The sequence below is a fragment of the Nuphar pumila genome, chromosome 8 (genome assembly GCF_984573655.1).
Source record: "Nuphar pumila chromosome 8, dmNupPumi1.hap1.1, whole genome shotgun sequence".
In the NCBI taxonomy this organism is placed as follows: domain Eukaryota; kingdom Viridiplantae; phylum Streptophyta; class Magnoliopsida; order Nymphaeales; family Nymphaeaceae; genus Nuphar; species Nuphar pumila.
In genome coordinates this window covers 123,339,312-123,359,350 of record NC_143256.1, presented here as the reverse complement: position 1 = coordinate 123,359,350, position 20,039 = coordinate 123,339,312, and the positions used below count along the sequence as shown (strand labels likewise).

Below are 20,039 nucleotides of genomic sequence, written 5' to 3'. Positions count from 1 at the left end.
GGTTTAAGCGAGCCGGTCATGGAGCGAGTGACCATCTGATTGGTGTGCCTGGGTGAACGAACTAAAGGCTGGGCCGAGACGGGGGGGATAGAGACAGGAGAGGTGTCCAGGTGATCAAGAGAACCCAAACTGAGGGGAGGAGAGCCATGAATAGGAGAGAGGACTAGAGATTGTGGATCAGGACGAGCAGTCGCAGGGTTGGGACATATTGGAAGAGAGGAAGGCGCAATGTTGACTAAAAGCATCGGAGGCGAGATACCCCACTGCGCACAGTTAGACTCAGGTGCAGGGGAGGGAATAGGAAGAGAACCAGAAAGTGACTCGTCAAAGACCACATGACAAGAGACATAGGTGCGAGCAGTAGGGGTATGATAACAAATATATCCCTTATGGCGGAGAAGATAACCAAGAAAGATGCAAGGTTTAGTTTTGGGTTAGAACTTGGTAGAGTTGTAGGGAGTAGGGGTGGCAATCGTGTCAGGTTGGCGGGTCGACCCGACGGGTTGGCGGGTCGACCCGACGGGTTGGCGGGTCAGCATACCTCAACCCGAACCCGACCTGTTTATTAAACGGGTCGACTGTGGCAAACACGAACCCGACCCGTTTAATAAACGGGTAACCCGACACGACCCGCCAACCCATTTAATAAATGGGTTGGGTCGGGTAAACGGGTTCTCAGGTTCACGGGTCGGGTTGATGGGTTGACGGGTTGGCGGGTTGGCAGACGGGTTGGCGGGTTGGGTTGGCGGGTTGACGGGTCGGGTTGGCGGGTTAGCAGATGGGTTGGCGGGTCGGGTTGGCGGGTTGGCGAGTTGACCCACCCGCCTAACCCGTTTATTAAACGGGTCAGCCGGGTTGGCGGGTTGGCATACCTCCAACCCGAACCCGACCTGTTTAATAAACGGGTTATGCGGGTCGACCCGTTTATTAAACGGGTTGGCTTAAGCCCAACCCGAACCCGCCTAAGAGGCGGGTTGGCGGGTCGTGTCAGAAATTGCCACCCCTAGTAGGGAGTTACAAGGGGGTAGCAAACACATCCAAAAATGTGAAGATGACTGTAAACATGAGACTGATTGAAGAGGAGTTTATAAAGAGTTTTACGGTAAAGGACAAGGGTAGGTAACCAATTAATAAGGTAGACGACAATGCGAAAGGCATCAACCCAAAATCCATAGGGTAAAGAAGCGCCACTTAAGAGGCTCATACTAGTTTCCACAATATGTCCATGCTTTCGCTCGACCAAGCCATTTTGTTCGGGTGTGTGAGGACATGAAAAATGATGAAAAACACCATTGTTTCGAAGATAAGTTTCAAATTCATGACTAGTGAATTCACCACTGTTATCAGATTGAAAGGTTTTAATGTGAAGCCCAATTTGGCTTTCCACAATAGGTTTGAAACCTTGGAAACAAGCAAACGCCTGGGATTTGGTTTGTAGGGAAAACAACCAAGAAAAATGACTAAAGTCATCCACAAGTAAAAGGTAAAAACGAAAGCCTTCACGAGAAGTAATAGGGGCCAGGCCCCAAACATCGACATGCAACAACTCAAGGAGTTGGGAGCTACAAGATACGGAACGTCCAAAAGAGAGTTTGTGGCTTTTATCCACAAGGCAATGTTTACAAGCTATGGTACTCTTATTATTGCAAAAAGAAATAGCACTAATAGTTTTAAGAAAGGAAACAATTTTCTTATTTGTGTGCCCGAGACGCTTGTGCCAAAGATCAAAGGAGGCTGAAGATCCTGCATAGGCTGCCATTAGTGAGGTGTCACCCGCCTTAATTGGATAGAGTCCCGTGGAGGTTTTCGGTCCCTGGAGTAGAATCCTGCATGTCTGTTGATCCTTAACAAAAAATTTAGATGGAGTGAATTCGAAGACGCAATTATTATCTTTCGTGAATTTGCCCACAAATAACAAATTTTTGGCAATAGCGGGTACGTGAAGAACATTTTTTAAATTAAACAAAAAGCCTTTGAAAGATAAAACCAGCTCACCAATATGAGAAATGAGTAACGTCTTACCATTTTTTATCATAATGGAGTCGTGGCCCTGGTAGGAGGATTTATTTGCAAACTGTTAATCATCCATAGTCAAATGATTAGTAGCACCTGTATCAGGGTACCAATGGTCATCAGAAGATGATTGGAGGGACATAGCAGAAAGCACTTTGGAGATGTCCCAATAGTTTTTCGCAACATGTCCCTTCTTACCGCAGTATTGGTAGACTACATGAGCCCATTGATTTGAAGAGTTGCTAATAGGTGGGTTAAAATACCTTGAGGAACCCCTGCCTTGACCACGACCTTGATGCCAATGTCTCCTATAGGAACCACGTCCACGACCTCATCCCCAAGAGGTTGTGAAGGCTGTTTGGGACAATTCTTGGTTGTCCACTTGTTTCGGATGAAACATAGTGACTATCCTTTCCTGATTAATCAGAAGATCATACAAATCGGCAAAAGAATGATGAGCGGTTCTAGTAGTGATAGCGGTTACAGAACTCTCATACTCGATGGGAAGACCATTGAGGGAGATTTGCACAAGATCAGTGTCATCAACTGGATTATTGGCAGCTGCAAGAGAATCAACTAAAAACTTGATTTTGTTCAAGTAGGTGTCCATATCCGTGCTTTCTTTCTTGATAAAGGTAAGGTTCTTCTTCAAGAGCATGATTCTTAATGGCGATTGAGAACCATGAGATTTTTCTAGCACGACCCATCACGTGCGGTTTTGGCTTAATCTAGCTAAGCATGAACTCTAAGACGGTGGCTTTGATCCAACTTAAAGCAAGTTGGTCAGACTTGCACCAAATGAAGAACTCGGGATTTGGTTCTTGCTTTCCACTTTCTGAGAGGACAAACTCAAATGGTTCAGAAGAGGAGCCATCTACGAACCAGAGGAGGACTTGGCTCATCATGATTGATTCAAGTTGAGATTTTCAGAAAAGATAATTTTCTTTGTTCAGCTTGATTGACACCAAACTTGCGACAACATTCCACTGGGTTGTGATAGTGTTGGAAGCCATTGATACGCTCACTGGAGCTCAAAGCTTTCATACTATGAAAGGGATACGAAAAGATGAAAGAACCTGCTTGTTTTCTCACACACACGTGAGTGCAGGATTATTGATTATTTATATCCTTGTTTGGTTACACGATGTTACAATATAATGTTACAAGATAATGGCAGTCAACCTACATGATAGGAGAGACTCAACTACATTAGAGAAACCGGTACACGCTTAGCTACATTTGCAGAGTCAGTTGCTATAATCAAGGAACCAGTAGCTTGAGTCAACATACGTTTGGTATACCAACTGCATTAGATAACTCAAACGATTATCCTGGAGGATGATCGTTTGAGATTATCTTATTTGGGAAGCTTATCTTATCATGCAGCTCGTTAGAGGAAGAGGAGGAAGGAGAGAGGGGAGATTCGAGAAAGAGTTTTCTCCCGGTCCACTGCCATCCCTAGCCCCACCAGCGTCAGGCATTCTCATGTCCACGTGCCTTTGAGAGAGAGAGAGTCTCATTATCATTCATTGTTTTTTATGAACTAATTATGTATTTTATTGAAAGGTGGTGAAAGAGGCACTTGTGAGTACCATACGCTAAGGGATGGGAGAGAAATGGAGTGAAGAGATGGGTCTTGCATGGGGTGAAGCCTACGATCAACTGGCTTTGGCCATTAAAGCTGAGATGAAACTTGAAGCAAGTCAAGTGGCTTCAGCCTGATGTCTTATGATGAAGCTTTTGTTGAATGGACAGCTCTCTAGTTTAGATTAGAGAGTTCATACCCAATTGCTTGAGTGTGATATGAGTTTCAGTAATGCATCTACTTGCCAATAGTACTTACATAATCATATGAATTTCAAATACCTTTATGGTTTCAATTTTTTTTCAATTTATAACTCAAATAAACTGCACCCGAAAATCTGGTTCCACTAGCTCAGCCTGCCATACCTACAATCGTTGTACCGGCAGTGGCAGTGTAAACCGCTAGCGCCTATGCCAGATGGTGGCTTGTGCAGGGGCAACATTCATGGGAGTCGAACCTTGACTGCCTGTCTAGCAGCCGAGGCCCCCACCCCCACTACGCCAACCCGCCTTGGAGCTTATGGTTACAACTCAAAGAATCCAATTTTGAAAGGCCAAGTGACATTTATTGAATTAGTTTTTTTTTGTTGATATTTAACAAGGGGTAGCCCCAAGGTGTTTGGTGTAGTGGGATAGGGCTTAGGCCGTTGGGCGGGTGATCTAGCTAGGTTCAAATCTTATGGTTGCCACCCTCTTTGGCAAGCCAAAGCAAGGTCTCCCTGGGATGAGGGGTAATCTCATGGAGTTTTACTCTACTAAGACAATGACCATAAGTACGACAGGCAAAGCTAACTCAACTAAGTCGTTATAGTAGATAACAGCGACATAGGGTTAAGACCAATAACGGCGACACATTTATTAAGTTAGTTTTTTATAAATCTCGTGATATTTGTCACAGAGACTCCCTACCTATTTATTATCCAAAAATATATACAAATATAACAAAAGAGGTCCAATCAGGATCCATATTTGACTAATATTTTTTTTCTCTTCATAAGGTGAGAGCCCATGACCACCTGCCTTACGTGGCCCACCTCTGAAAGTTATGGACACACCCACCATTGTTGTTAGCATCATTGCTAATCCGTAGATTTAATGGCATCCAAAAAATAATTTTTAATATTTTATAGACACATCATTTGCTGGTTAAAATTTGATTGATTCAACTCGATCCTGTTCAGAATTTGAATTGTTTGTGCCACTGCCCTCTATATTTAGCCGACAATCTGTCAGTTGTGAAGCCCGCTATAACAAATATCATGAGATTTATAAAAATCTTGCGATAATATCGCGAGAAATTGCCTGAAAGTTTAAAACAGCAATTTCTCACGAGATTTTCAGACCGTACCAAATATAACGATATTTACCATTTCAGCAGATATTTATTGCAAGATTTTTATTATTAAATGTATTTTATTTATATTTTCTTATAAAAATATTTTTTTATATTTTTAAATTTATTTTTTATTGTCAAGATTTTTGACAAAAAATGCAAGATTTATGAAAAAATTCAAAATCTCCTGAATTTTTTTACTCCCGAAATTTTTCCGTTTTTAACTTTTGTCACTAAGGTGAGGCCCAACAGAAGATGGAGGGCAGGCAGGTGCAGCAGCACACTCAAAGTGTGCAATGTAATTGCACCTGATTAGCCCTCTAACTGGCATCAACATACTCGGGTCTTCTTAGGGATATCAATGGATCAAATTTTATCCAATATCTGATCAAATCAGATCTCTATTTAGTCAGATGTAGTAAGCCAAAACTATATCAGAGTTTGGTTACCAGGTCTGATGGATATTCAGATTTGACAGATATCCAAATCCAATTATAAAAAAAAAAAAATTTGTATCCATTATAAGCTTTTCTTCTTCCAAATCTGTGTTTGAATCTGGATAATTTAGCCAATACCTGAATGGTCATATTTGGTATGGGCCGGATCCGACCAAAATCCGAACCCATAACTGGTCCTGGTCCAAAAACCGAGTTGGAACAAAAAAAAGTCAAAACTGATATCCTTCTCTTGTCCTTGACTATAGACATGAGGGCAATCTTGGTCCAACCTAATCAAAATTTCCCGGCAAATTATTCCCCGCCGTCTATAAATACCACCTCATCTCAAAATAGAGAACCAAGCGAGCTGAGGATTAGCCTTCCCACCTGCAGCTGTGGTCTAAAGAAGGTGCCATGATTTCTGTTCAATTCCAGCCCCAAATTCTCTTCCTGTCTCCCAAAACCCTAGTTCCGGTTGCTGGTCTGCGACTCACCGAGCTCCCGGCGGCGAGACCTTCCGATCCGGTGCAGCCATGGCGGTCCGGACCCTCACGGCCGGTTCACACTATGAGGGACAGGAGCAAGAACAGGAAGCCATTGCAGAAAGGGCGCAACCTCAGCATCGAGGCGATCCAGACCGTCCACGCCCTGAAGCTGTCCAAGAACGACGAGGTCTCCAGGGGCCGCGTCTTTGAAACCAAGGTCCGGCGGCTCATCAAGGCGGACATGGTCGCGGTTCTCCGCGAGTTGCTGAGGCAGGACGAGTGCGTGATGGCACTCCAGGTGGGTTTTCTGTCTTCTCTTACAATGAGGCTTCGTTTTTTTTTTGTCCGAATGATTTCGTGCCGTATGTAGTGCTTGTGAATTTGGTTGTTGATATTGTTCCTCCGCTATTCGACCATGTATTGGTATTGGTACCTCCATATCTGTTTCAAGTATAAATTTATGATGTAATTTGAGTTTCTGTTGTGTCAAGAGCTTATCTGTGTGCCTTTTTTGTTCGATATGGTGATTTTGTTTTCCCCAATTCGATCTAAAACCAGTAATTGCTTGTATCTTCAATTATTATTTCCAGGGACGATTGAAATTTCTACTTGTTTTCATGATTCTTTGGGGTTTATATTCTAATTAACCTGCAAAGTTTACGGTTTGTTGTTTCTCATGAGTGTTATTGTACTAGTTCAGATACAAAATTCCAATGAAATGGCTAATACCGTAAGATTTTCCAACACTTCTGGTGTTCCATGGGATTGTTAAATCTTGTGAAGGTGATTTTTTTTCGTCTGCTCTTTTTCCTATAAAAGGCTTTCTTTTGTAAGTTTTTTGTGTTTTCTCAATTTTTCTTTCTTTTTCCTCCAAATTTTAAATGTTTTCCTTCTTTCTTTTCTTTTCTATGTATCCCTTGGAATAAACATAAAAGGGAAAATTTCCTGTCTATGTTTGTCAATGACTTTACGTACTCATTGAGGTGTCTATCTACCATCCCGGTATCCCAAACCTACCATCTCCTGCCAATCTACGACCTTTTGCATACACATGAAGACAGTTTGATATATTGTTTCTGCTCGATGGTGCTAGCTAGTTTGGGAAGAGAGTTATGATATCTTCAATGAGGGGTCCTAGGTTCATGTAACATCTCAGGCTATTCCCCCTGATTACTTATCAAAAAGGAAAAGAAAGAAAATGAAAAGAGGCCTAATACTTGTTCAAAATTGGAGAACTTGAGACAAGTCTACTGAAGTCAATTGATTTTTGCTGTAAATTGAGGTTTAGAGATGATTGCTGCAGGGAGGATGATACAGCTGTTTGCCCTGCTTTGTACATTTTCCCATCTCCATAGTTTTTAATGACTTCTGCTTGTTATCTTGAAGGCCTATTCCTTTCTAATTTTTTGTTAGGTTGTTGAATTTTCGTTACTTATGTATTTTGATGAATTAAAAAAAAAATTAAGATTCAGGATGGCTTTTCGGCAGTCAAATATTGTTGAACCATCTTTTCTCATCTAGGCAAAAATATTGCTGAACCATCCTTTCTCATCTAGGCAGATTATTTTTGTATTGCTCATATTCTACAGATCTCTATGAAACATGTACTTGTGAATGTTATTTATTTGAGTTCTCTTTAACTTGGTGTTGATGGCTCGTTGCTTGTTAATCTTATAAATGTAAAGTTGAAATAAATCATAAATTTAACTTTCAGATATCAGTAGAGATAATTTTTTGCAATCAACTGGACCTCTGAAAAACTTGTTGAATCATCATTTGAGACCAACTGATATCAAGAAGAGAACCTTGGATCGGAATTGTCCTAAGAAAAATATATTCATATTTTGGTTATAGCAGTGAATCTTAACAAATAACAATTAAGGTTCTTCGCTGAACATTAGAGCACTGAAAAAATGAAAGGTCAATTTTGGATATTAAAAACTACCTTTTGTTTTATAACCCTACTATTTTTTTCTCACTAAAAATCAGATTTAAGATGGGCCAATTAAATGAAATAAAAAAAGAAATTAAAAAACTTGGGAAGTTATAAGTAATTTAATGTTCATAAAGGTTTCTTGTTGATATAAATTTGGTTTACTTCTCTGGACAAATTATTTTTGTCTCTTCTACTTGTAATGGAAAAAATATTTTCATATCTAATGCTTAAAATACAACTGCTAGACTGGTAGTGGCAATAAATACTAGGTGCCAGCTTGATATTTAAGAATTTGTTAGTGGCAGATTAGTTTATTGAACTTGTTGACATCCACTAAAGACTGTGGAAATTAACAGGATATGCCTAGATGCTCAAACATGTGTGCACATGTGCACACACACACAGTTCAATAGAATTTAAATACAGGTTAGTGTGCCCGAGTCAGCAAAGGAACTGGGTAGAGATGAGATTTTATGAGTTAGTCATGCTTTCCCATGGTAATCAACAATCATGTCTAAATCAGCCTAAACAGATCGCAATGCTAAACTGAACATGCTGATTTGTCAAGCAGGCTCACAGTATGCCTGTATGACAGGCTGAAATATGGGCCCAGGCAAAGTGGCCTCATAAGATATCGAGTCAATCCAGCTGGGTTGCCACTTTAATTTTCCTGTTTCCTGTGCAATATGGAAATTGATCGATATGCCAATTGCTGAATTTTGTTTTACATGTTTAGGTATTTGATGATGTTCGAAAGGAGCACTGGTACAAACCTCAAGTATCATTGTATGCCGAAATAATTACAGTATTGGCAAGGAACGGAATGATTGAAAAGGTTGAACTTCTTTTCTCAGATATGAAGTTTGAGATTTGTGAAGCTGAAGATGAAGGTTTCAATTCACTCGTGAAAACCCTGATGGAGTTCAACATGCCTGGAATCGCCATGGAATGTTTCGACTTGATGAAGAAGGTGGGTTTTGAACCAGATGAGTCAACATTTAAGGTACTTATAAATGGTATGGATTCAAAAGGAGAATTCAGTCTTTCTGCTAGTCTTAGGCATGAAGCAGAGAAGCAGTTTGGTGTGCCTTTGGAGTTCCTTATTGAAAAAGAAGAAAGCCCATGACTACCATAATTTTGTTGTATGACAAGATTCAGAAGGCATGAAGTATATGCAGATGTGCAACCATAGAGAAGTTCTGATGTATGTGAGATAATAGTCACGGCTGCTGAATTTGTTGGTATTCTCCATGGATTTCGATGTTGCTGTTTTCTTGAGATCATACATCATTTGATCTGGTTCATGTTCTTGAACCAAAACAGTTTGAGCAGCAGGCAGGAGTTCCTTTTAAGACCCGTACCATTGTGGACTGTTGAGAGTTTGAGAGGCATAAAAATTTTCTGGTATACAGTGAAGCCAAACTGCATAGTACATCTTCCATGCTGGAAGACTGGAATATGGTGGTTCATATTCCCCATTGGCTTAGCTAAAAGATGTGCATGTGGGTTGGACGTATCAGATTATGGAAACAGATGCCATTGGTAGTTAGGGTGACTAGACTTAATAGCTACCGTGGACTTCTCTTAGCTCTACTAATTAGTCTAATTAAGGGTAAAGTACTACCATCTTATGATAGCAACAGTAATAATGGTGATGATGGTTGAGGATGATAATGAAAAGTTGCACCAGCTTCAAACTAATCCAGTTCATCTACCGATGTTTGTTGAACATTGAATTGCACATGGCCTTTATTCGTGTAGTGCTAAGCTCAATGGTTCTGTTTGTAACCTTTTGTTGGGTTCATATAAGATAGATGGACCAGTCAGAGACACTATCTTGACCAAGTGAACTTGGTTCGAATCATATTGGTGATGACTCCTAGCTTCACTGCCATCACACACACACATACTTTTTGCTGCATAGCTGCTGTTTATCAGGGTTGTCACCCATGTTATAGTGGGTTGCATACAGATGCACCAGTTTCTAATTGGAGCACAGTGACTCACTGCTGGTCCAACTACAGCATTGTGAAGCAGCCGAAGCTCCTGACTGTCCTTGTGCTCTTCTTTTTCGTATCATAATAATATTTGATCAACATTTCGTTTTTAGGGTAGTGATCTCTTTCTTTTGGTGACTCCATTCTAATATATGTTCTTTGTTCTAAAAACTGAAGGCTTTGTTTGGGAGACGGACACTGTTTACAGCTATGGATTCCACATATTGGAACTTCCTATAGCACTATTTTGGGATAGTTCAGTAGTTCCTTTCGCATTTTCACTGGAAGGTGTTTGGGAAAGAGCCACTTAATACGCCTGAAAAATTGAACTAGATGGTAGTTGAAAGCACCACTGAAGTAGATGCCTGGGTGGGTGTTGGTGATGAATTTGTAAATTACCACCTCTATGGTGCTAGTTAATTTGAGTTAGCACTTCTTATGCCAACACTCTCAAATACCATTTCCACATGCTCCCAAGCAAAACCTCATGCAATGGATTCCACACCACTCCAATGGTAGGCCCTCAAAACAAATGAAAAAAGAAACTGAATTCCCTAAGGCCTTTTGTTTGAGAACTAAGCAATTTAAGGGAGGAAGAGTGGAAAAGTAAAAGCCCTTCAGTTATTGGAACTCCAATCCTGCTCTTGTACAATCTGCCTTTCCAACACCATTCTCTCAGACAACCATTGCCAGAGTTTTGACACTTAACCAAATTTTCAATTCCTACCCTAACTTGCATCGTGTTTCTTCTTGTTCTTTCTCTACAAACTGGAAAGTCTAGCAGATGTCCTACCAATGTATTACTATGAGGAAAATGTACCATTAACTATATAATTTAACCAATTATGGGCAATGCTTTCACAAGCCCATGAAAGTGTAAATTTTGCACAAGCCACCTGCATTTGTGTTGCCTATATGGGATTCTATGCAAGGTGATGCTTTCTTTACCAAAAAAATGCCACTTTTTGCATGATGCAACGCACCATCTGTCGTCTAAATGAGTGAGGATTGCCTTCTATGTAGGGAAAAGCATCTAATCGTTACCAAAAAATCCTACAAAGAACATGCATTAAATCCATCGATGAAGGAGCTTGATACAAAGAACATACATGGAACAACAGATGATTTGTTAAAGTTTAGTTGGTCAAGATGAAACATGTCGCTACTGCTCTAACGCTGGAATGGTAGACATAACACCAGCATAAATTGAAGTATCCCTGTGACAGCTACTACTTTAGATATCTAACAACAATGGTGCATCGGTGATGAAGAAATAGCTAACATCCCAATTCTATGTGCATCTTTCCTGCAACCTGTTGCAGTGGAGGCAACAATTCTGAAAAACAAATGCAATGGTAGGAAGTTTAGAGGCATGGGAAATCTGGGCACCTTGCTGATGTCTTCAAAGTGCACGTGGGACCCTGCTGTCATTCTTGAAATGATCATGGTCTGCTTTCTTGTGATTTATGAATTCTTAGAAAATATTACTACTTTTTATGAAAGACCCCCAGACAAAGTTATGAGAATATCGAATTTAATCACAAATGAGAACACCTTTGATTGGCAAGCTTGATTCCTTTCACATCTATGCTTGGATTAGATACTTTTCAGAACAGCAGCACCATGTCTTGTGCGTTTTTCTTCTTTCCTTTGGACAGAAGATTTTTGGTGTTTCTGCAGAACAGTAGCAATTCTCCAATGCATCTCTACAAAAGGGAATTGTGGGAATCGTGCTACAAATTGTTTGCCTTCAAATGTCTGGCCAAACTGCCAATCTGCAGGAGCAACGTTAAAGGATGTTACCCATTTTCCAGAACTGCTGCTGACCGAAAAAGACAGAGGCTGGCCTATCAAATTTGCATTGCATTGCATTGCCAATTCTGACCCCAGTTCCTCCCCATTTGTATCCATCCTGTCTTAGAGCCCTTCACTTTGACTTCAGCCACTTCTCCATCTAAACCAACATTTGTGATGAGAGCCTGATGGTAGTAAGAACCATGGTTGCCAGTTGAGGAAGCAGTAGTGGGAAGCTAGGCACTTTCAAAATTTTAGGAAGCGGGAAGCAGGGGACCACTAGCGAATCAGGAATCATCTAGGAAGCGAACCGGAAGCGACCTAGGAAGTGAGGGAGAAGCGAAAAAAATAAAAAAAAAATTTAAAAATGGGGGAAGCATGATGGGAAGCACGCTTCCCATTAAAGGGAAGCACGCTTCCCATTAAAAAATTATGCTTTCCCATGTATTTCGGAAGCACGCTTTCCCACTTACCTAGGCGCTTGTGCTATTTTTGTTAGGTTGTATCTTGGCCATAAGTGATTTGTTATACTTGTGCACACTTGCATATCTTTGTAGCCCTATTCTCATTAAGTTTGATGAAAGCAATTACAACATGTGGGTCACAACGGTGGAAAGAATTATCATGGGCAAAGATTTGGAGCAACATGTTAATGGCTCTTCTCTGGAACCTCAACCTCTTCTCATAAAAATCGTAATTGAAGAAAATGAAACATCTAAAGAAGAGGCACTTAAAGGAAGCAAACGAAAGAAGGCATTGTTGGACTACAACAAAACCCATAAATAATGAGAGGTTGGACATGCCAAGGCCCTCTCCCTCTTCATGGGAAGTATGAATGAAAAACATGCTCTAACATCCTTGAATTTACAAAGAGCGACAAAGCATGAGAGATTATTAAACAAACTTATACAAAAAAAGCATAGCTGAGGATCACATCTACAATTGCAAGCAAGGAGATAAATCTATTAGAGGGTACTATATCACTCTTAAAAGACTTTGGGATCAAATGGCTAAGTTAGAGCCTTTGGGAGAACGCTCTTCAAATGAAGAAACAAATTCTTGATTCATGAGGGGTCTTAGACCCAAGTTTGAACAAGTATGATTGAATATTATTCATAGAGAAAAGACTATATCTGTCTTAATTTGAAGCGACAATAGATAATGTGTTGGTCATATTTAGATTCAAGACCAACACAAATACCTATAAGCTTCCTCTCTTTACCAAACCTTATTTTAGGAAGTCATGCAATGATGACGGTAAAAAAAAAATCAGTTGTCATAATTGTATAAAATTGGGGCACATTAAGCCATATTATTCGAACTTCAAATATAGAGATAAGAAAAAAGTGGCGTTAGTAGAGACTTCTCAAGAGAACAAGAGTGGGACCGGTGGAGATTCCAAATCCATTTAAACCATGACATTATCTCAATTAGTGAAAGCTCTACAACTGCTCTTCAGGAATTCAACTTCCTCTATCTCGAGATTCGCAGTCTCTACATCCTCACATCTTGGTAAGATTTCTTGGCTTTTGGACTTCAAGGCATCCTTTCATATGACTCCAAATGATTTTTTTTTTATCGATTATAGCACTAATTCAAGCAAAACTTGTGTTTTTACTACCAATGGGTCGTCTCTTGACATAAAAATAATTTGGGATTTCAATAAATTTTCAAACTTTTCAATTTCTAAAATAAGATTTATTCTAAAACTTAACGTGAATTTACTTTTGGTTTCCCAAATTGTCGCTTATAGGTGTAGTGTCTTCTTCCCAGCAAGCTGATGTTAGGTGTAGGATCTTTAGTCATGGAATCATATTGGAGAAGGTCATTGGAAGGAAGATCTCTACTATATGAATCAGTTGATTAATCCAAAAGATATATTTTGTTACAAATGTGCAAAACTTGAATATTTTTTTGCAAAGGATAGGTCATCCTAGCATATTGTACCACATTTGAAAATAATTTGTAATGAAGTTTTTCATTGTACCGATTGCATTCTTTGCAAAATAAAAATCTCCTTTTATTTGCAAACTAGAGTTTTTTTTATCTAAATCTTTTGAATTAGTGCACTCAGATGTTTGGGGTCTTACTCCCATTACCTTTAAAGGTGGTTATGTTTATTATGTAATATTTATGGATAACTATTCTAGATATACTTGGATTTACTTTCTTATGCACAAATATTAAGTTTTAATAATCTTTAAAAATTTTCATAACCTCTTTAAGAATCAATCCAAAACCAATATATCTATTGTTCATAGATTCAAAAGAATAATTCATGTCAAATGATTTTAAAAAATATTTGAAATTCAATGGTATTTTACATTAAAAGTCTTATGCCAATACAACCGAGCAAAATGGTTTGGCCGAAAGAAAATATAGACGCATAATTAAAACCAGCTCAAGCCTGGTTAGAACCTCAGATTTTAAGAGCGGCCCAGCCCAGAGATGACCCGGTTCATTTATTAATGGGTGTGGTTTTGGCCCGGTTCTTAACAGGTTGGGTTTGAAAAGCAACACATGACCCGGCCCATTGGTCCAATAGACCAATGTTAGGTGGGTTGGTCCAGCTTTGCTCAAAACCTGTTTGTAGGTTATTTTCGAATGAAGTTCATAAATTAATTCTTATAATACAAAAATAATGGATTAAATAAAAGATTAATGCACTCAACTAATTAACTTGTTATTTCTCGTATAATCAATGAATAGTAATAGTTATGAAGTTACTATGCAATCAACTACTAAAAAAAAATAATTAGGTAGCTTAGGCCCATCTAGTTGGCCTTGTAGTCTGTGCTGACTGGCTAGCCCAGCACAGCCCATTTATGTAAGGACAGGTTTCAGCCTGATAGCTAATGAGTCAGGGCCTAAAACCTTGACCCAAACCCGGCTCATGGTGAATTTGTTCAATCATATTGCTTTCGATTTCCGGTCAGATTCAGATCAGCATTTTAAGCCAGATCTAAAGTTGATCCGAATTAAAACCAAACCCAATTGTATTTTTTTTTACATATAAACGGCTTGTTTTTGTTTTATTATTCTGGATCCAGTATTACCACATGTATTTAAAAGCTGAGTTCAATTTTAACTGCTCAGATCTGATGTTTATATTTCTGATTTAGATTGAGATCTGATAAGATCCAGCCCAAATCCAACCAATTCACACTGTTAGTCTACCACCGACTCAGCTTGGATGATCCGGCCAACAAACCTGTGTTGGTCGTTGGACGTGGTAAATGGCTTTTATTGGCTCTCCAATGGGTCCCAGATTGGACGTTGCTGGTTCAAAACCCAGTGGTACATTGAATAATAACTGGTGGGGTCTGCCAAACCCCAGCTTGCCTTTAAAAAAATATATTTGTTCTGCCAAGGAGATAGCCGGATAGCTAAGTTGCACTGTCATGACCAAGAGATCTTGGGCTCAAATATCAAAAGTGTTTGTTTTTATCTTGGCTATTAAAAAAAATTTAAAAAAGTTTTAATTTTCATGACCGTCTCCCTTGACAGACAGACGAGCGGTCAAGGTTCTATTTTCATGACTCACTTCCAAAAACTGATTCCCAACATAGGCTCCGAGGTAGGGGTGGCAATCGGGTCGGGTTGGTGGGTTGGCGTGTCAGCATACCTCAACCCGAACCCGACCCGTTTATTAAACGGGTCGGCTGTGGCAAACACAAACCTGACCCGTTTAATAAACGGGTAACCCGACACGACCCGCCAACCCATTTAATAAATGGGTTGGGTCGGGTAAACGGGTTTTCAGGTTCGCGGGTCGGGTTGACGGGTTGACGAATCGGGTTGGCAGGTAGGCAGGTTGGCGGGTCGGGTTGGCGGGTTGACGGTCGGGCAGACGGGTTGGCGGGTTGGCGGGTTGACCCACCCGCCTAACCCGTTTATTAAACGGGTCGGCCGGGTTGGCGGGTTGGCATACCCCCAACCCGAATCCGACCTGTTTAATAAACGGGTTACGCGGGTCGACCCGTTTATTAAACGGGTTGGCTTAAGCCCAACCCGAACCCGCCTAAGAGGCGGGTTGGCGGGTCGTGTCAGAAATTGCCACCCCTACTCCGAGGGCAGGGATTTAACTTTTGAGTCAAGTGCGGCCATTGGATTTTAAGTGCAGCCCGGCCCAGAGATGGCTTGATAATGAGCCGGGTTTTGGCCCGATTCTTAACTGGCTCGGGTTTGAAGAGCAGCCCATTAGCCCAATAAGTCAATGCTCAGCAGGTTGGTCCAGCCCGGTCCAAACCATTTTGTCGGTTGTTTTCAAATGAACTTTATAGATTAATTATTATAATACCAAAAACAATGCATTAAATGAAAAAATAATGCACTCATCTAATTATCTTTTTTATTTTTCATATAATAAATGCAACTAATTAAGTAAATGACTAATAGTTATTAAGTTGCTATTCATTGTATTCAACCACCTACTAAACAATTAATCAGGTCGCACAGGCTCATCGGGTTAGCCTGATAGCCCGCAAGTCAACCCAAGTTGGAATCATGTATATAACGGGTCAGGTTTCAGCCCAATAGTTAACAGATCATAACTTAAAATCTTGACCCAAACTCAACCCATGATAAGCTGAGCCGGTTTGGCCCACCTCCCTATCCATTGCCCACCCCTTCATTATAATATCTGTATTTGTTTGCTTGGCTTTCACCCAAAGATATAGTCCCAAAATGTCAACTGCTTTTTGGCCTCATAAATGTCAATATGACCAACCCCAAAAGGATAAATTTACAAAATTAAATAAAAAATCTCCCATTGGAAGACATGAATACGACCGTTGGGCCATATCGTAGTAGTAGCTAGTGCATTCAAATCCCAATTGGTAGCTTTGTATAACTGGTCCCCAGCTTGCCTTTAAAAAAAAAAAAATGTTGAATGGCAGCAAAGCCAAGATGATTGTTGGACATAACGGATCTGGGTCTAACCCATTTGGGTGACCCAGTTTGACACTGTTAGTGGGCTATAATGAGGAAATAGTGGGTGGCAGTTACGTACATAACTGCCTCTTTCCCCATTATATAAGGGGGTTGGCTGCTACGAAGATGAAGAGAGATTCATGGTAATAGCCTACCCAAATTTCACATTCGGGTTTACGTGGTATAAGGTTTTGCTCATCGTCGACCTAAGGCCTAGGCTCATCATGGGCGTCGACCAGATGAGGAGAACGCCGAACATTCGCACACACACTCTGTAGCATCAACAGATACACTTGCAGGTATGCTTTCTGTGTATGTTGTTTCAAGTAACACTAACATTAGGTTATGGGCCCACTACCACGCATACCGCTGCACGTGGATGTGTGCGAGCCTGCTGTCGTTTGTTGTGATTGTCGTCATGAGGTGACGTAGGTCGTAGGTTGACGACAATAGCCACTGTGAAGTGACTGTTTTTTCGGCAGTCTATCACTGTGAGGCGACTGCAACAGACTGAACTGTCATCGTGGGGCAACAGTGTTTCCTGGCAACTCGTCAACATTGGTCGCCAGTAAATGGCAACTGTTGCCGTGAGGCGACAGTCTTTCTCGATAGACTGTTGCCATGGGGAAACAACCCTCATTGGCGACAGAGCCACCCTATGGTGATCGCCCGTTGCCGTGGGGCGATGTTGGTCATCGGACGATGGTGACAATCACCGCAGGGTGACTACCTTTCTCGGTAACCGTACGCCGGTGGCGGTAGCAGCTCCGATGACCCTCATTTAAAAAAAAATAGATTGAGGGTTTTACCTGTGACCGTCGGGCTGCAGGGGGCTTTGCTGGCGTCAAATTTTTGCCTCATGATGTCACCGAGGATATCACCTAGAGTGTCGCTGCAGACGTCACCAGGAGGGTGTCGGACTGCCAACATCCGTCTGGTAACGCATGGAATCCACAAATTAAAACCCCTTTCTCTGATCTTTCAGCCGTGGGGTTGGAGTGGAGTCAGCCATTGCCGGGGGAAATCGGGTTGATCACCGTGGGGCGATATGCCGGAAGGGGCGACTGTTGGTTGCCATCGTCATCGTCGTTTGCTTTCGGCCGACCGTCGGTGTCTGTCGCTGTGTTGCGACGTGGGTCATCGCCGAAGGGGTGACATGCTTCTCCTCTTTTCCTCCTCAAACTGCCAGGATCGAAGGGATTTTCTTTATCGCCAGTGAACTCAGGTTGCGGGAGTCGTCGTGGGGTGACGTTTGGTCGTCGGCAAGCGATCGTGGGTCGCCGTGACATTCGAAGGAGAGAAACCGTTTCAGTTTCTCGGGGTTGTGTAAACAAAAAACCTCTGGTTTCTGTGTTAACGCCTGATGACCGGATCGGGTATTCTGACCTGGTGGCATACCCGATCCAATTCTGGATTTTGGGTGGATCGGGTCTGTCTGGATCCATTGACTATCAGTTCCCAAGATCGGACCTGGACCCATTCGGTGTTCGGGTCTAGGTATGATCCATTTTGGGATTGGATCCATATATAGGATTCGAATCTACCTTGGATCTGGTCTGCGGTTTTGTCTCATGACCAGACCTGGACCCATAAGGCATTGGGTCTGAGTCTGGTCCTGTAGACTCGGACCCATTTAGTATCGGGTCCAGGTCTGGGTCAGAACTGTCATTTTGGATCGAGCTTAGGAACCAATCTCCTAAAGAGACCCAGATCTATTTGGGGTCTAGGTCGGTGATAGGATCTGATCCGATTAGATTAGAGTCGGACCCATTTGGTTTTGGGTCTGGTCTGATCCTTTCTAACTGGGTCGAGATCCAAAATATTTTGAATCGAGTTGTGATACAGACCCATCAGGTATTCGGGTATGGGTCTAATTTGGAAGACCCAGATTCATTTTTGGATCAAGTTACGGTCCGGACCTATAAGGTATTCGAGTCTGGATCTAATCAGAAGTTCCAAATTCGGTTAGTACCGGGTCAGACCCGAATCCAGTTTATACCAGGTCAGACCCGATCTCGGTTTACACTAAATCTGACCCGGATCCAGTTCAAGTCGGGTCCGACCCGGATCCAGTTAAAGTTGGGTCTGACTCGGATCTAGTTCAAGTTGGGTCCGACCCGGATCCAGTTTAAGCCAGATCCAGTTAAAGTCAGGTCCGACCCGAATCCAATTCAAGTCGGGTCTGACCCGGATTCAGTCAGGGTCCAAACACTATTTGGCCTGAACCGGATCAGGGACTGATTTGGCCCCTTTGGGGACCGGTTCAGAGCATTTTTTGACTAGTTCCTTCCAGTTTCTCACTGGTTTCGAGATGCCAAGATCCTATTTTCATAAATATTAAAAGATACAGGGATTTTAGCATACATTTATAGGGTTTTTATGAACTTTTGTTTATACTTGACACCAGTTCATAAGGTTCAAAATAGGTTTGGACCTTTGGATGACCGGTTCGGGGTCGTTTCAAACCGATTCAGAGTATTTTCAGACCGGTTCGGGGTCATATAAGATTGTTTTCTGCTTGAGGACTCTGAGTTTTACCTATATGAGCTTGTTTTAGTTATTTTTCATGCTTTATAAAGTGTTTATTGTATAGAAAGCATGCTTGTGCATATTAATTTATGTGTTTCATGTTTGTTAAGTCATGCATGATGGTTTTAAACATTGAGCATGAATTATGACTAAATTCATGATATTTTATTATCAAAATTAGTATATGCATATAGGTTGAAGCATGAACTTGTATTTTTTGATATAAAGTATATTTTGTCATGAATATACAAGCATTAAAATATATATGTATGGGCATGCTTCATAATACGAATATATTTTCGGTAAAAGATCTTTATTGACCGATTCATGTTATCACTAAAGTGATCTGAGTCGTATTGATTAAGAATTTTTTGAACCATTTTAAGATTCGTTATTATGATTGTGTGTGAGTTTATGAAACAATGATTCTACCCAAAGGTAAGTTGTTGTGTTCCAAATTCACATAAGGTGTTATAATAGATGTGTATTTCAGCCCATGAAGCATATTTGTACCTAAAGGTACAATGCTGAATTGCCTCTAGTCACATGATCTGCTAGTTTCATCAACTGAAGTCAATTCCTTGATAATTGAAGAGACGAAACAACTATCAGTATTGTCGTTTCCACCAAAGTGGAACGATAATGACTCAACTATACTTGTCTAAAAAAAGGTGAATAATAAAGGGTCTCATATTTACCTTTTCAATATAAATCGCGTATAGAGTGATTTACCTCCCATTCATACGGAAAATAGAACAACCATTTTGAAGGTTGTCTATGAGAAGTGGGAATGCTCAAAATAATGTCCATGAGAAGTGAGAGTATTCGAATAATCTTAGCCTATTGCTTTTGCAATCTTGAGTGGCTCTGAATATTCGAGGTGTTATCTCTCACAGAACAATGAAGGAATTTGTGAAATCCATTGGGACTGAAATTATTAATTTTATACAAGGTTTTATCTCAGGTCATTTGGATAAGAAACTTTATTAAGGATCTTGG

The 20,039-nt window shown here is 40.9% G+C and overlaps 1 protein-coding gene across 1 annotated transcript; it reads left to right on the top strand.

The window, feature by feature from the left end:
- Window positions 1-5,727: 5,727 nt before the first annotated feature.
- LOC149830547 (protein THYLAKOID ASSEMBLY 8, chloroplastic-like) lies at window positions 5,728-9,620 on the top strand. Its single transcript, XM_090016596.1, has 2 exons — window positions 5,728-6,150; window positions 8,525-9,620. Exons 1-2 carry the CDS (start codon window positions 5,782-5,784, stop codon window positions 8,912-8,914), a joined length of 759 nt encoding a protein of 252 aa, XP_089872722.1. The 5' UTR covers window positions 5,728-5,781; the 3' UTR covers window positions 8,915-9,620.
- Window positions 9,621-20,039: the final 10,419 nt, after the last annotated feature.

What these genes read in the sequence shown, in the direction of transcription:
- LOC149830547 (XM_090016596.1), top strand. Translation starts at nt 5,782, where the DNA reads ATGATTTCTGTTCAATTCCAGCCCCAAATTCTCTTCCTGTCTCCCAAA. An exon ending in AGTGCGTGATGGCACTCCAG is followed by an intron (nt 6,151 to 8,524) that starts GTGGGTTTTCTG and finishes TTACATGTTTAG; the next exon opens with GTATTTGATGATGTTCGAAA.